The 15,913-nt window shown below is 43.9% G+C and overlaps 4 protein-coding genes across 5 annotated transcripts; 1 reads left to right on the forward strand and 3 right to left on the reverse strand.

Annotated features, from left to right (window-relative positions):
• Positions 1–244: 244 nt before the first annotated feature.
• LOC131911315 (histone H2A type 1-B) lies at positions 245–872 on the reverse strand. Its single transcript, XM_059263298.1, has one exon. It carries the CDS (start codon positions 836–838, stop codon positions 446–448), a length of 393 nt encoding a protein of 130 aa, XP_059119281.1. The 5' UTR covers positions 839–872; the 3' UTR covers positions 245–445.
• Positions 873–4,916: 4,044 nt separating this feature from the next.
• LOC131911324 (histone H2B type 1-B) lies at positions 4,917–5,381 on the reverse strand. Its single transcript, XM_059263305.1, has one exon. The coding sequence runs from the start codon at positions 5,357–5,359 to the stop codon at positions 4,979–4,981; it is 381 nt and encodes a 126-aa protein (XP_059119288.1). The 5' UTR covers positions 5,360–5,381; the 3' UTR covers positions 4,917–4,978.
• Positions 5,382–6,121: 740 nt separating this feature from the next.
• On the forward strand, positions 6,122–6,722 carry LOC131911004 (histone H3-like). The gene is made up of 2 exons (XM_059262993.1): positions 6,122–6,251; positions 6,310–6,722. Exons 1-2 carry the CDS (start codon positions 6,122–6,124, stop codon positions 6,720–6,722), a joined length of 543 nt encoding a protein of 180 aa, XP_059118976.1.
• Positions 6,723–13,872: 7,150 nt separating this feature from the next.
• Positions 13,873–15,477, reverse strand: H1-2 (H1.2 linker histone, cluster member). 2 transcript variants are annotated; one of them, XR_009379325.1, is made up of 2 exons: positions 14,178–15,477; positions 13,873–14,081 (listed from the first exon to the last, which is right to left on the reverse strand). XR_009379325.1 is itself a non-coding variant. In XM_059263283.1 (2 exons), exons 1-2 carry the CDS (start codon positions 15,450–15,452, stop codon positions 14,020–14,022), a joined length of 684 nt encoding a protein of 227 aa, XP_059119266.1. In that variant the 5' UTR covers positions 15,453–15,477; the 3' UTR covers positions 13,873–14,019. The 2 variants fall into 2 exon arrangements, 1 of the variants encoding a protein (XP_059119266.1); XM_059263283.1 differs by having other exon boundaries at positions 13,873–14,068; positions 14,818–15,477.
• Between the last annotated feature and the right edge of the window lie 436 nt (positions 15,478–15,913).

The raw sequence follows: 15,913 nt of genomic DNA on the forward strand, positions 1-15,913 counted from the left end.
TTCCAAGTACAATCTTGGATGCACGATAGGGGTCTCAGAGGCCACTCCTGTGAAAACCAAGCGGAACACTGAAGCGTGCTTTAGCGCTGGGTAACCATTAGTACTGTTGTGCTTTTACACCCTAGACCTAGTTTTAATACTCAGGTACTGATTGTTTTAGTTCACATACAGCAAGGGTTCTCAACTTGGGGGAAATGACTCATTTGGAAAAACTTAATTCCAAAAATTTTCGTTTAGAGACATGACGAACTGCATCCAAGGGCAACAGACTAGTAAGGCTGAGATACCTTCACCCTACAGGTCATAGTCGACCTACTACAGTAGCAAGACAATTCACAATGAGGTGGCAGCTCGTTTTACGGGAAAAGGTGGGTGGCTCTGAAAAGAGCCTTTGTTTTGTGTAGGTTTAGCCAGGGCAATCCAAAGACAATGACCGGGAACACATTTACTTTCCCTTGGCCTTGTGGTGGCTCTCGGTCTTCTTGGGCAGCAGCACCGCCTGGATGTTGGGCAGGACGCCGCCCTGCGCGATGGTGACGCGGCCCAGCAGCTTGTTGAGCTCCTCGTCGTTGCGGATGGCCAGCTGCAGGTGGCGCGGGATGATGCGCGTCTTCTTGTTGTCGCGGGCCGCGTTGCCGGCCAGCTCCAGGATCTCGGCCGTCAGGTACTCCAGCACGGCCGCCAGGTAGACCGGGGCGCCGGCGCCCACCCGCTCCGAGTAGTTGCCCTTGCGGAGGAGCCGGTGCACGCGGCCCACGGGGAACTGCAGGCCGGCGCGGGACGAGCGGGTCTTGGCCTTGGCGCGAGCCTTGCCGCCCTGTTTGCCGCGTCCAGACATGTTTGAATTTGAGAAGTAACAAGGAGAGACAAGAAAAAAATGTCAGAGTAACGCTTAAGTGGAGAATGAGAAATATTTATACGAACTGGAGGGATTCAACTCGTGCTTCTCTCATTGGTTAATATGTGATAGCCAATAGAAAATAAGAATTCCACCCCTCATTTGCATACGGCGTTTTCACTTCTGTCTACTCCAGTTTTGTTTTGTTTTTTCTTTAAACTACTTTTTTTTAAAAAAAAAATTGAGTTCTGGAAGTTGAACTCTGGTCCTTAGGATTAAGAGCCAAACGCTTTTCTGACTTTCTTAACCTTTGATTATATGCAAAATTTAAGTGGCATTTTTTTTCTTCAAGATTTTGGTATTTTTGAAACCTCTGGAATACAGAGCAGGGGTGTTTCTGCGTTGTTCTCAGCCGTTGGCTCTTTTTCGGGGTTTAGAATTATGTCTTCTGTGACAAGGCAACACAGTGCAGAGCGTCCTCCATTTGGTATTTGTGTTAAGGCCATTCCAGGTTTAACTAGAACTTGGTCTCCTGTAGAATCCCATTCAAACTCCCCAACTCTTCTAGGAAACAGAGGTCCAGACGCCCCAGCTATCTTGGCCTCTGTTAAACTGCTCGCTGATTAGAAACCTCCCTCTAGAGTTGCATAGGGAGACACCAGGATGTGGGGTTTGCCTTTAAAAGCCCTTCATTCTAAACGCTCGGGACTATACTTAGGTCCTGAATACCTGAGGATTAAAGACTTTCAATTGGCTGTAAACTGTCTGAGTGGTCATCCCGGCATGGCTCCACATAACAGGCTGAGTACATGTTTTGAGATTCTATGCCAGGCTTTGTTTTATCTCCACAAATCTCGAAAAGAAAAAGAAACTCTCTCTCTTTCAAATTATAATATATGCAAATTACTCTTTATAATGGGCCACTTATCCCTACGTTGCCTGAAATGTGGAGACTGAGGACATGGAGAACATGCAAGGATATTAGGCCAACGAGATCCTGTAGTATGTGCAGAGAAAAGCATTCTTGTCTTGGAGATTGGAGAAAGTCTACATAGACTTAGGTCCATCATTACTTGGCCCAAGGTAAGAGTGAGTGAATGAGACCAAGGACTCACCTGCTGCCTGGAAAAGCTTTGCCCATCTTTCTGCCAAGCTGTTTCCATCACTCTCTTGTTCTTTTTTTTTTTTTTTTTTTTTTTCCACCTGACCATCATACAAAGTATTTTAATCATTTCCAAAATTCCATTTTCCTCCATTCTACTGCTTGTGCATATCCAGCTGCTAAATGTAAGGGATGGGAAACTTCCCATGACTCAGGGTATGATCATTTAAGCCTGTGAAATACACTTATAGAGGAATGAACAGAGAAAAACACATAAATTAGCAGTCTGGGAGCATCGCAACAAAGAAAAATGCCTACTCCAAAATCCAGTGTAACCTAGGTGGTTCTGGGATGTTTTCACTGCAGACCATGGGAATATGAAATCAGAAAGAGCAAGTAGTTTTTTTCACAGGGTTAATACATATGTGCTCTAGTGTATTAAGTGGACTATACATAACCATGTCTGGTGTTAACATGTAGTCCTTGTGATAAACTTTCCCTTCTTCAGGTTAGAAGAGATTTATCAAAACTGAACTTCTCTTGATGAAAAAGTGTCTTTAGATGACTAAGGGGGTGGGTGGGGTTCAAGAAATCCCCTACGTGTTGGACAGGTATTTTCAGAATTATTTCATAACACTGAAAGATTTTGAGAAGCATGCATTATTTTAGTCAAAGGAGAAGAAAAATTACGAAGATATGAATAATGAAATCACAATAAGAGAAATCTTATACGAATGTATTGTTTTAAAATAAAAGTGATTAGATTATGTTGCCATTAACAATTGTCAACTGGAAAAAATTTAGAAAATTGGTCATACACACCTTTTGGAGAGAAAAATGGTACTTTTGGACAATGTAACTAGCCACTCTGGAAGGTATCTAGAGGATAGGTGGAAAAAACCCTGTGTTTGTCATTGAACCAACAAATCCCCATTTTAATATTCCCCATAATGTGTTTCATAAGTGCATAGAGAAGTATCAAAATATATTTTCATGCTGTAAAAATCTGTCTCAATTTGCCTACTGTGTCTAGATTTGAAATTACTGACAGTGGTGAATATTTCAAGTAATGGGCAGGTGACATATTTTCAGGAAGTTAAATTAAAAAACTTGATTCACACACACATAATTTAAGACCAAAAACTAGCAAGCAAGCAAAAAAAAATAAACAAACAAACAAAACACCATCATGGTTCCCGATGTAACTGGGTAAAAAGAATGCTTGCCTGATCTGCATGAAGTCCTGGGTTTCATCCCCAGAACCATATGAACCCGGAATTATGGTGCCATTTCTAGAATCCCAGCAACCCCAGCACTTGGCAGGTAGGAGCAAGAAGATCAAAAGTTTCATGTCAACCTCAGCTACATAGTGATTTCAATTTCTTAATTAATTTAAAATTTTGCTGAAAGATGCTGAAGACAAAATTGAGAAGCCTGCATCTTCCTGCCTACAGTTAAGCAGGAATGGGGCATCCCTTGCCTCTTGTTTATGCATTTTCCCCCTCAGATGATGAACAGCCCCTGGACTTTCTGCCTCCTGGTTTTTTTTTTGTTTTTGTTTTTTTTTGTTTTTTTTTTTTTTTGAGGCCTTCCTTATTTAACAAAATTTGTCATCGTCCCTTCCAATATGGGATAATACCAAGTAAAACATCAAGTAGTCATGTCTTTCTGCATAAAAGAAAACAGAAAATCCAGAGTAAAGGGAGCTAGTAAAAGGCAAGAAGACAGTAGAGAAAATAATCCCTACTTTAGGAGACGGTCTGAAAATGGTAAGAAATAATACAACCAGGTCTCAGTCCAAAGGGGCCTCCTCAAGGTAAGTGTCTTCAACTGCATGTTGTGTTCAGGTTTTTCTTCAGTGTTGGGGTTGCAGGTGTGTACCAACATAAAAATATGTAAAAACAAAGATTTAAGGATTTTAACAGTGATTTCCGTGTGTGTGTGTGTGTGTGTGTGTGTGTGTGTGTGTGTGTGTGTGTGTGTATGCGTGCATGTGTGTGTGGTTTTTCGAGACACGGTTTCTCTGTGTAGCCTGGGCTATCCTGGAACTTGCTCTGTAGACCAGGCTGGCTTCAAACTCAGAGATCTGCCTGCCTCTGCCTCCAGGGTTTAATGAATCATCCTGCCACTGGGTTCAAAGGATTGAGCCACCACTTCCAGGGATTCTAAAAGTTCTTGAAGTATTTGCCTAACATACTCAAGAGCCTGGCTTTCATTTCCAAGCAATAAATAAACAAATAAGAAAAGCAGGAGTCAGGTACAATATCATGGATTCAAGATACATTTTGCAATATTTTCAATGAGTTTCTCACTTTGAGAAGTTATTTCCTCATCTGTTATTACATATTCTCAAAGCCAGTGGAAAAAACCTTTCCTTTTCAGTAAGTCTTTTGCCCCATCTGGCTCTGCTTCTTCCTGCCCTAGTCCAAAGGCTCGGGGCACTGCTGCATCCTTTCCCAGACAAAGCCTTTACCAGTTTCTAGAGATTACTTCGGAAGTTTTAGGAGTCGAGTGTCAACATGTTCCGTGTCAGCACAGCGAAGTGGTTTCAGGTATTTTTAACTCCTGTGAGTTCCAGCCACCATCAATGCCCAACCCTGTATGTAAAAGGCCCAAAGTTTCTGGACACAATAAAAATTTCTAGTTTAAAAAGCTGTGGTTACATTTAACGGCTCAATTTACTGTAATGTTTAAGTGCTAATTTTACACTAGGATCCTAAATTCTTTAACCCCTGTAAACGCCAACTCCCAGAACGCTAGCAACTGTCCACACACTGTACAATACAGGTACAAACTCAAAAGGTTCCTGGCTGCTGTTTACAGTAAATTCACAACACAACAGAAACAGAAATATGAAGTGAATGTCTAAACACCCACGGGGAACTCTAAATGACCTCAGCCTTTAACTTGGGCAAAGGCGTCGCTTCATTTGCTTAAGGCCAAATGAAGTGCCACACACAAAGACACCAATTACAACCCTGTTTTGATAGAGTGGGTGGCTCTGAAAAGAGCCTTTGGGTTTCGGTGAGGTCCGCCGCTCACTTGGAGCTGGTGTACTTGGTGACGGCCTTGGTGCCCTCGGACACGGCGTGCTTGGCCAGCTCCCCGGGCAGCAGCAGGCGCACGGCCGTCTGGATCTCCCGGGACGTGATGGTCGAGCGCTTGTTGTAATGCGCCAGGCGCGACGCCTCGCTCGCGATGCGCTCGAAGATGTCGTTGACGAACGAGTTCATGATGCCCATGGCCTTGGACGAGATGCCCGTGTCGGGGTGCACCTGCTTCAGCACCTTGTACACGTACACCGAGTAGCTCTCCTTGCGGCTGCGCTTGCGCTTCTTGCCGTCTTTTTTCTGAGCTTTAGTGATGGCTTTCTTAGAGCCCTTCTTAGGAGCTGGAGCAGACTTGGAAGGCTCAGGCATCCTTTCAGGCCAAAGACACACTACTAGTCTTAGAAAGGGAAAAGGAGAAATGAATAGGACTAGATTGTTGTATATATAGTCTTGAAATTCAAATGAAGCCGTAAAAGCACTGACTTCTCATTGGATAATAATAAGGCCTCGCAAAACGACAAGGCTCATGCAAATGAAGGACCAAATATCTTCATTTTCTATTGGACAGAAGAACATAATTATTTTGACCAATAGGACGGCGTTCTTTTGTGACCCAGAGTAATTTATCAAAACGTTTACTTAAGCTTCATCCTTGCTTTTCACTGTTTACATAACTTAAGTAATGTCTGACCCTAGCAAACGGCGACACGGCTCGCTCCAAGGCCAAGACCCGCTTGTCCCGGGCCGGCCTGCAGTTCCCCGTGGGCCGCGTGCTCCGGCTCCTGCACAGGTAAACTCACGATCATAGTTTATCTCTCCAGTTTATTCCAAAACAACATTCTTACATTATCTAAGAACTTGGAAATTATTAAGCCTGCACACTACTCTTCATCCTAAACTCGTGAAATACTTGTCCCTTTTAAGAGCAACAATCTAAATTAGGATTGCTGGATTATGAGTTTACTATAACTAATTCCTAAGTAGTTACAAGACCTTACACATTGTACCGTGACGAAACAATAACACCACGAAGACAAAGGAAATTGGAGCATTGTGCTGGGGCTGATATTTGACGAGACTCCAAGGGTAGACAAAACTACATAACACCAAAATTTAAAAAAAAAAAGTAACATGGGCGTGTCAGAATATTTGGCCAATCAGATACGCTTAACGCTTGAGCATCGCTCAGAATATTACTCAGCCAATGAGGTTTTGGCGCGGGACTTTCGAAAAGTCACAAGGCCAATCAGAATGTTTTTAGGTATATTTAAAGGCAAGATTTCCCCTTCTCAGTAACATTTGTGACGTTTTCATCACAGCAATGGCTCGTACCAAGCAGACAGCCCGCAAGTCCACCGGCGGCAAGGCACCGCGCAAGCAGCTGGCCACCAAGGCCGCCCGCAAGAGCGCCCCGGCCACCGGCGGCGTGAAGAAGCCGCACCGCTACCGGCCCGGCACCGTGGCGCTGCGGGAGATCCGGCGCTACCAGAAGTCCACCGAGCTGCTGATCCGCAAGCTGCCGTTCCAGCGCCTGGTGCGCGAGATCGCGCAGGACTTCAAGACCGACCTGCGCTTCCAGAGCTCGGCCGTGATGGCGCTGCAGGAGGCCAGCGAGGCCTACCTGGTGGGTCTGTTCGAGGACACCAACCTGTGCGCCATCCACGCCAAGCGGGTCACCATCATGCCCAAGGACATCCAGCTGGCCCGCCGCATCCGCGGGGAGAGGGCATAACGTGATCAGCCTCACTTTTCAAAAGAAAAAAAAAGGCTCTTTTAAGAGCCACCCAAAGTTTCATGTAATGGTGCTGTAACCTTGTCCCCGTGGTTGGATGAATAGGTTCTATTTACATATTACTCTAAGGTCACTATTCGTACTCTGTGTCTCCAGTTCTAATTTGTTGGGGATCTCAGGTGTCCTGGAATCCTAAGGCCTAGTGAAGCCTGCCCTGATAATATGATCAAGGACACGTTTACTTTCTGTGCTCCTACGATGAGATTGAATATATGTCAAAGGCTTTTTGTTTTGTGCTGCAAACCTGTCCCTAACAATGTGCTGAGTCACAAGCCACAAATCTTGCCACCCTCAGAAGAAACCAAATCTAACCAGATTAAGACATAAGATGGATAGATACTAATTACACATCTAAATTTAGGTAGCCTATGAATGTGTTGGAAAATTTATAAAATTTTAAGTTTAGAAAACCCACAAAATTAACATTCTCAATCATTCTGTGCTGTTTTCTTTTAACCGCACTGATTCCCGATAAAATATATTTTATAATGTTTACTACACACAGTGGATGTTTGCTTTTTTCCTTTAGTAAAGTTAATAGTTTATTTTCTTGACAACTTGGAATAGTTTCCACTTAAAAACTCACTTTTGTAATCATTTTTACAGGAGTGTTCATATTTGGGGAATCAACAGTCAAGTATGTCTTCCGTATAAATTATCTGGTTGAAGTCTTCTCGGTCTAGCTTCTGGTTGTTTCAGAGTTTTTCTTCACTGTATTCATACCTAATCAGCTGATATCTAACACTGCGTGATCTTGCCAGGAGTCCAGGTGAGGCTGTGACCTTGAGTATAAGGAGTGTTTCCTGAAGCCTCACATCAGAAATGCCGGGAAGAGCTGTAGTAACATTGCTAATATGTAAGATAAGCATGCTTGTAGATCACTTTATCTCACTAAACCAAAAGTGAATGTAACTAAATAGTTTTCAACCAAAATTCCAAATAGTCTCATCACCATTCCAACAAACATGTAAAGGCTGATTGGTTTGTTGTTTCCCTTCTTTTCTCTTTTTCTTTTTGTTTTTTTGAGACAGGGTTTCTCCATGTAGCCAGGGCTGTCCTGGAACTTGCTCTGTAGACCTGACTGGCCTGCTGGGTGTTGGGACTGACTAAAAGCATGAGCCACCACATCTGGCATAAAGGTGAATTGTAATTGAGGTTATGATCAGTTGAACATAAAATGAAGGCCTTCACTATACATGATGCAAATATTGGAAATATAAACCAAAGAAATGAAATAACTTAAGCCAAAATGACTGATACATAATAAAATAAAGTTAGGTTTGTAACTTAAAACAAAACGACAGGATGACTGCAGGCCTAGGACCCCATCCAGGGCCTTGGAAGATCAGACACTCGGTTTTCATTAACATCCAGGTCAACCTGCCTCTAAACTTTGGCTTTTTCAAATTATACATGACCTCCCCACTAGCATCCTATATTCTGTTTACATTCACTTTTGCAGACGCTCATCTGCATTGAGACTCTCTGGCCCTGGGGCATAGCTGCTTTCTAGAATGCTTTGGATGGTGATGACATTATTAGAGAAATGGGGGAATGGGGAGCATGAGGTGATCAATAATACCAATACAATCAATTATAAGCAATTTGAACACTTTTGACCTCAATTGAAAGTCCAGGTACACCTTTAGAACACTTTATCAATTCGTTCAGTATTGAATAGCATCTTCCTAAAAAGAAAGAGGTCCTTGTGGAAAAAAGTAAAATTAGAAAAGTGGATCATTAGGGAGACCCCAGCAGACAACACAGGTGTGAATCACATGGATCAAATACTAGGACTCCTTAGCCTCATCAGGAGGTTGAAGCAAGATGATGAGGAATTTGAGGCCTTGCTGTCCTATATAGTGAGTTATACGTCAGCCTGGGCAGCAAACTGACATCTTGTCTCAAAACAAACAAATGTAAAAGTAGTTAGACTGGATTATTAGTTATAATTAACACTAGCTTTAAAAATCATTTTCACCCACGTCAGACTAAGGGATTTTCATAAGGTAACTATCAGCAAATATTACCAGCCAGTCGCACAGCAAACAAATACAGTTAATATCTTCTGCTAAATAGGTTTGTACCCAAATGGATGATCAAATATAATTTCTTCTTCATCTTCTTCAAAGGTGATTCTGTTTCAGACATAAGGCTGCCCCCAGGTAGACAGGAGAAACTGTGATAGACGGGCCTTGATTAGATTCTGAACTTGGTCAGAGCTGGTGTGAAGAGGCGTAGGAGAGCCAGTAAGACACAAGACATTAATGATTCTCTCTAAACTTCTGGCCCATACCAGAATTATTGTTTCCGTGGAAATAGCTACGTGCTACCCAGAGCATATGTTTTTGTTTCCCCTACACTATTTATTATGAGAACTGTATGGCAGACAAGCATTTGAAATTTAGCTAGTCTAGTCCAAATCGTGCTTTAAATGTAGAGTGGATTCCAGATTACAAAGACTTCATATGCAAAAATATTGACAAAATATTTTCATATTATTTATTGAAATATTTGTTTAGTCTAGATTGACAGCATCAAAATAGGTTTTAGCTCTTTTTAGATTTTAATATAAGATGAGAAATTTTTAATTAAATGTATGTCTCATATAGTTTTGTGGAAAATTATTACTATATAGAAGATAATGTTACTGACTCAGAGATCAGAAGCTAGCTAATGAATCCTTAATGTTGCCAAGCCTCCATCTTAATCTCTAAAATGGGAGTAGTAATAACACCCACCTTAACGTGCTATGCCAAGACTGTGTTGTGAAATAAGTGTGTAATAAACAGCTACTGTGTTTAGCTTACTACAATTAAGTGCACGGGAAATGCTAGCTCTCCCTAAGTGTTGTTAGCAGCAGCCCCTAATCCCTGATCCCTTCCAAACTCCTCTGATGGACTAATTAATCCTGCATGCATGGCTTCTGTTCATCCCTAGCTGGGATTTCAAACACAAAGCTATTGTCTACATTTTCCTCCCAGTATGCATAGCTCAACTACCTGTTAGCTTTAGGCCTAGGGAAGTAATAGTATATCTAATTGTTGAAAATTATAAAATTAGTAAGGATGGATATAAGCTTGGAAAGAAAAGAGAATGGTACTCAGTGTTTGCCATGTCGGCATGAGGATTATTATGAACTGGAAATCAGCAGATGCATCGTTGCCTTGTGAAGGAATCTCCATTCCTGTACTTGGAAAAGGAGAGCACTTTCTACCATGCTGGGTGTGGAGAGGGCAGTGACATGAGGCCTTCCTCAGAGGACAGGACTGTCAACAGGGTGTGAATGCCTGCCTCCTACCATGTCATCTTTTGAAACTTGAACCCCCCTCCTAAGCTACCATAATTCACTCTGAATTCCTCAGTCTAACTTCCTCTTTGAGGGTCATTCGTTTTCCGTGAACCCTGTGCTTACAAAATACGGATGAACTTGGGGATAAAGCTCCTCCTCATCTGAGCTTTATCAGTTCACAGTTCACAGATACTCAAAAGCAGAGGGAGAGGCCTTGCTGACAATTTCATAAGCATAAGCTGAGAAAGGATTTTTCTTAAGCAGACCAATTTTTAGGCTCAGGATGAATAGCTGGTCAGACCTTCGACAGTCGCCTCTTGAAGCATTTGTGTTCTGAGGGGAAGAAAAGAGTAAAGAAGATGGGGGTGGGGGGGTGCTGTGGGGGTGGGGGGGTGGGGGGGTGCTGGGGTGTGTGTGGAATGTTGCATCTAAAGGCTCTGGGTGAGTTATACCTCTTAGATCTCAAATAATTGAAGGAAAATGTCCCGTATAAAGGTACAAATGGGGACTGAGTATGTAGCTCAAGGGGAGAGCACTTGTCTGGCATACTCAAGGCCCTTGGCTTCACCTCTAGTACCAAAATGGAGGGGGAAAGTATAAAAGGAAAAAAAAATCTACAAAAATATGTTTATACAACATTTCCTATATTCAGATCAACTTTAAACATCTAAATCCAATAAATTAAAATGCAAAGAAGGACTGGATGAAAATCATAAAATCAATTATCTTTTCTTGGGATGATTTGTCATATCTAACTCCTGGAGTGTAGAAATCAAGTAAATATGTAGATTTAAAAGTACTTGAAGGTGCCCTGTAGTGGATATTTTGAACAGTGCCATTTACTTTGGGCTTTGTTATTATATTATTATTATTATTATTATTATTATTATTATTATTATATTTATTGGTGATGGAACTCAAGGCCTCATGACAGACAAGCAACCTTCCACTGAGCTACATGCACACAGCCTCAGTCTTACTTTAAACATTATCTGTGGTTTTATCTGAAATAACATTTTTGTGGGTTGGGTGTTTGGTTATTTTGATTTTTGCTGTGGTTGTGTTTGTATATGTGTTTGTTGTTTTGTTTTGGTTTGCTTTGACAGTCTCTCTACATAGCCCTGGCTGTCCTAGAACTCACTCTGTAGACCAGGCTAGACTCGAACTCACAGAGATCCTCCTGCCTCTGCCTCCCAAGTGCTGGGATTAAAGGTGTAATCACCACTCCCAGCAGGGTTTTTGTTTGTTTTTCGGATAAGATTTGGCTAAGCAGTTGCGTTTGGTGTACAACAAAGATCCTCCTGTTCTAGCTTTCTAAGGATTGGCTTCACAAACGTGCCGCCCCACCCTGTGCTATAGTTAGCATCCATGATTAGATCTCCGGGTTGCTACAACATGATTCAGTTCAGGTCGGTGAGGTATTTCCAGTGACAGGAGTTCACAGGGCTCAGGGAGGAAGTGGGAAAGCGGACTGGAGGGACAAGAATGCAGACCTGCCGCCATCTCTTGTCTGGGCCCTAACCTGTAAGTTAGCTCTGTTCTACTCTTTTGCTCAACAGATTTGGTTTCTCCTTTCTGGGGGCTCAGAAGACAAGCCCCAGTGCCCTGACATCAGTTTACCTCTGCTCCTGTAACTCAGTTCCATCTTTTAATTATTTTTTAATTGATTTATTTTTCATTGAGGGGCTCACTATGTAACCCTGCCTGGCCTCGAACTCACGGAGATCCTGCTGCCTCCATCTCCAGATGGCTGGGAATAGTCTTCACACCCAGCTTAATCCCATTTTGAACAGAAAATTTCTGATTGTCTCAACTAGGCCCAATGACATGAGGAACACTCCAGACATTTTGTCTTCATAATTTCAGTATATAATATATGAACAGTACATATTTTTAAGCACCCTCATCATAAATGAAGATGAGCGCAGAGGTCTGAGGTCATTCTGAAGTTGTATTTATTTTTATTAGCTCCACTGCCACAGGTGGCTAGCCGAACATAGGAAATAGTACATATTCTGGAATGAAATACTCTGTAAGTAGAAAATACATATGATATCACAAAGATGCAGTAAAGAAACAAAAATGTAGAATATTACTTATTTTATATTCATTTTACATTGAATGATAATATTTTGGATATAGTGGATTTAAAATGGATTCTACCTGTTTGGCTTTTTTCCTTATGAATAGTGCTTTTAGGTTTTAAAGTTATAAATGTGTTGTATCTGTGCTTACCTTATGTATCAATGAACAGACCTGTCCTAAAATTGTTAATTCATTTGCTTCAATAACTAAGTAGTTTTAATGTCCCTAAAAGAACCAAATCTCATAAAGTGCTGTTGTCAACAGCACTAAAGATAAGTTTATAGGATTAAAAGTAAGAAGAATTATTAAGACATATTTGGAGAAAATTTAAAGATTTCTGGGGAGCTAACACAAATACCTCAACAGAAAGAAAAGAAAAAAACACATGTTGTTGTTTCATAACTGGTAGCTCCATATTTTTTTTAAAAACGCAATCTCAATAAAAATGCCAAGATGCTTTCTTCTGAGTGATGGGATACTAAGGAACATCTTAAAATACATATTAAACACAGAAGAAGAAGAAGAAGAAGAAGAAGAAGAAGAAGAAGAAGAGGAGGAGGAGGAGGAGGAGGAGGAGGAGGAGGAGGAGGAGGAGGAGGAGGAGGAAGGGGAGGAGGAAGGGGAGGAGGAGGAGGAAGAGGAGGAGGAGGAGAAAGTGGGGGAGGAGGAGGAGGAAGGGGGGAGGAGGAGGAGGAGGAGGAAAAGAGAGAGGGAGGGAGGAAGGAAGGAACATAACTGGACATGGTGGCAATGACCTGTTATCCCAGCTACAGGAGGCTGAGGCAGGAAGGTCACAAGGTTCAGGCCAGTCTGGGCTACAGACAGGATGAGACCTAGTTCACAAAATACAAAACAAGGGGACACATTTCAGTGGTAGCACACCTGACAGCATGTTCAGTCCCCTGGACAACTAATTAACTATTAATTAAAATATAGAAGGAACGCCTTAGAAGATTATGAGAAGCCCGGCGGTGGTGGAACATGCCTTTAATCCCAGCACTAGGGAGGCAGAGGCAGGCAGATCTGAGTTTGAGGCCAGCCTGATGGACAGAGTTCCAGGACAGCCTGGGCTACACAGAGAAACCCTGGGGGGTGGGGTGAAGGGAGAGATTTGGGGAAGGAATTAATTCTTATCCCCATTTGAAGTATTAAGGTATCAGGTTTACCAAACAATATTTGAATCCTTGCTATGTGTTAAGTACCCTCCACTTTGAATAGTTAAAAGACTAATTCTGCCTTAGAAACTACCAGAAAGACCCAAACAGGAACTTTAGATTTAGTCTCTCCAAGGAATTTAGCCTACGGCAAACGTGAAACAAAAGCTGGGAAGAATTGAGAGAGTTCTCAGACAGTCCTGAGGGCGTTGGGTGGGGAGGACCGGTCAGTTTACTATGCTTTGTACTAAAAAAAAAAAAAAAAAAAAAAAAAAAAAAAAAAAAAAAAAAAAAAAAAAAAAAAAAGCTGTTTCTTCATTTAAACTGAGGACTCAAAAACACTGGGAGAAAATTTTCCTTTCTTGATCTGGCTTTCCCAGTTGGTAAACTCTAGGGATACTGAAATAAATACTGGATCCATTGTGGAAATGCTTGCTGTAGGTCTTTAAAAGGCACGATTCTCATCTCTATAGGAAACACCAGCAATACGATCCAGGATCCCACAAAACCTGGATCTCAACCACCTTGCTGCGGGTATGAAAGAATCACCAACAGTGAGTGAAAATTAAAGGCTTTTTATTAGAAGAATACACCTTCAACAGATAGCCAGTAATTTACTCTTTTCTTAAATATTTCGGACTGCACAAAGCATAGCAAGAAGCCTCAGTTTGTGTGCGAGGTCGGTCTTTGCAGTCGACACGCTTCTCTAACTTAAGCACTTCGGGAAGCTGAGGCAATGCGGATTCGAGGACAATCTAAAATGAGACCCTGTGTCAAAATAGGGCAAAACAAGTCAAAGAATCGATAAATCATGCACTTTAGCGGGGGGGCGGGGGGGGGGGGAGAAAAAAAAAGATGGCTGACCAAGGTTGTGACGCAGTTCGAGCCACCATTCCCTTGCTGTAGCCAGCAAACCGAAAGTAGGAGAAAACCAGTCCCAGGTCCGGCATTTAAGTGGGCGGGCGGACCCCTTGCGCAGCTATCGCTGAAAGGTCTTTAAAGGAAGTCAGATCCGCGGCGCCGGCACCCGACCTCCTCCACCCTTGGAGGCACAAACACCCCCCAGAAGACTCAGCACTTAAGCCACCCCAGCAAAGAGCGCGGGATGCGGCTTCGGGAGAACGCAAGAGCGACTGGCGCCCAATCAAACCGAGGACTAAGGCCCGGGGCGGGAGTGAGCCAACCCGCAAGCAGGGCGGAACTTTCAAATCACCTAGCAGCCCAACACTGACTGGCGCCCGGGGCTGCTCCTTGCTGCTGACAGCCGTGGAAGGGTGCAGCCGGCACCTAGCCCTTCCTCGGCCGCCCGCAAAAGCACCGTTCTAGAGGAGCTAGGGAACCCCATCCTACGGAGCGCCGGCTGGATTGCACCCCACGCAACCCACTTCTGCAGAAAGCAAGGTGGAAGGAGGGAGCTTTTACACCAACAATGTCACAGCTCTTCCAAGTGGGAGTGGTGGCTCTGAAAAGAGCCTTTTGGGTTGAAGGAGGAAGACAAGCCTACTTCTTCTTGGCCGCAACCTTCTTGGGCTTAGCAACCTTGGGCTTGGCAGCCTTCGGTTTCACGGCCTTAGACGCGCTCTTGACCTTCTTGGGCTTGGCGACCTTAGCCTTCTTTGGACTCTTGGCCACTTTCTTGGTCACGGCAGCCGCCGCGGGCTTCTTCGCCTTCTTGGGGGTCTTCTTGGCGGCTTTCTTGGGTGTGGCAGCACCAGTCGCCTTCTTGGGCTTCTTGGCTGCGCCCGCGGGCTTCTTGGCCTTGGCCGCGCCTGCCTTCTTGGCTTTGGGCTTGGCCTCGCCGGAAGCCGCCTTCTTGTTGAGCTTGAAGGAGCCGGAGGCGCCGGTGCCCTTGGTCTGCACCAGGGTGCCCTTGCTCACCAGGCTCTTGAGCCCCAGCTTGATGCGGCTGTTGTTCTTCTCCACATCGTAGCCGGCGGCCGCCAGCGCCTTTTTGAGCGCGGCCAGGGACACGCCGCTGCGCTCCTTGGAGGCGGCTACAGCCTTGGTGATGAGCTCGGACACCGGGGGCCCGGACGCCTTGCGGCGAGCCCCGGCCGGCTTCTTGGCAGCCTTCTTCTTCGCCGGCGCCTTCTCCGCAGGGGGAGCGGCAGCGGGGGCGGCAGGAGCAGTCTCCGACATGATGAGGATCCGAAACTCAGGAACTAGTGGCAAAACGCCGATGGAGTAGCGCGGGCCCGGCCGCCGTATATATAGAGCGCAGGCGCGCGCTGATTGGTGCTCCGGCGGCCTGCCTGGCTGGCAAGCTCAGAGCAGCCGCGCTGCGCCCAACTTGTGTTTGTTACACTTCACAAAAAGGAGAAAATATTAAAATGTCTTGCACCAAATCTCTCGACTTTGGTCGGTAAAGGATCCGAGAAGCCTCGGGCGTCGGATTATCTGTTTATTTTTTCCTTATCCCCAAAGACAACGCTCCTAGGAGTCCCTAACTCCCCCAACTCCAAAGGAAGTCCGGGGCAAATAGAGACCACTTTCTGTTTTTCTTCTAAATTACCTGGTCGCTCCTTTGCCCCTGAAAGTTCTTTTTCTCAGGGATTATAGGGCACATGCTTCCCTTAATTTAGGGACAAAAACGAAACGAT

The sequence above is a fragment of the Peromyscus eremicus genome, chromosome 5, assembly GCF_949786415.1.
Source record: "Peromyscus eremicus chromosome 5, PerEre_H2_v1, whole genome shotgun sequence".
NCBI lineage: Eukaryota > Metazoa > Chordata > Mammalia > Rodentia > Cricetidae > Peromyscus > Peromyscus eremicus.

What these genes read in the sequence shown, in the direction of transcription:
- LOC131911315 (XM_059263298.1), bottom strand. Translation starts at nt 838, where the DNA reads ATGTCTGGACGCGGCAAACAGGGCGGCAAGGCTCGCGCCAAGGCCAAG.
- LOC131911324 (XM_059263305.1), bottom strand. Translation starts at nt 5,359, where the DNA reads ATGCCTGAGCCTTCCAAGTCTGCTCCAGCTCCTAAGAAGGGCTCTAAG.
- LOC131911004 (XM_059262993.1), top strand. Translation starts at nt 6,122, where the DNA reads ATGGGCGTGTCAGAATATTTGGCCAATCAGATACGCTTAACGCTTGAG. An exon ending in GCCAATCAGAATGTTTTTAG is followed by an intron (nt 6,252 to 6,309) that starts GTATATTTAAAG and finishes TTTTCATCACAG; the next exon opens with CAATGGCTCGTACCAAGCAG.
- H1-2 (XM_059263283.1), bottom strand. Translation starts at nt 15,452, where the DNA reads ATGTCGGAGACTGCTCCTGCCGCCCCCGCTGCCGCTCCCCCTGCGGAG. An exon ending in AAGGTTGCGGCCAAGAAGAA is followed by an intron (nt 14,069 to 14,817) that starts GTAGGCTTGTCT and finishes GTCTCATTTTAG; the next exon opens with ATTGTCCTCGAATCCGCATT.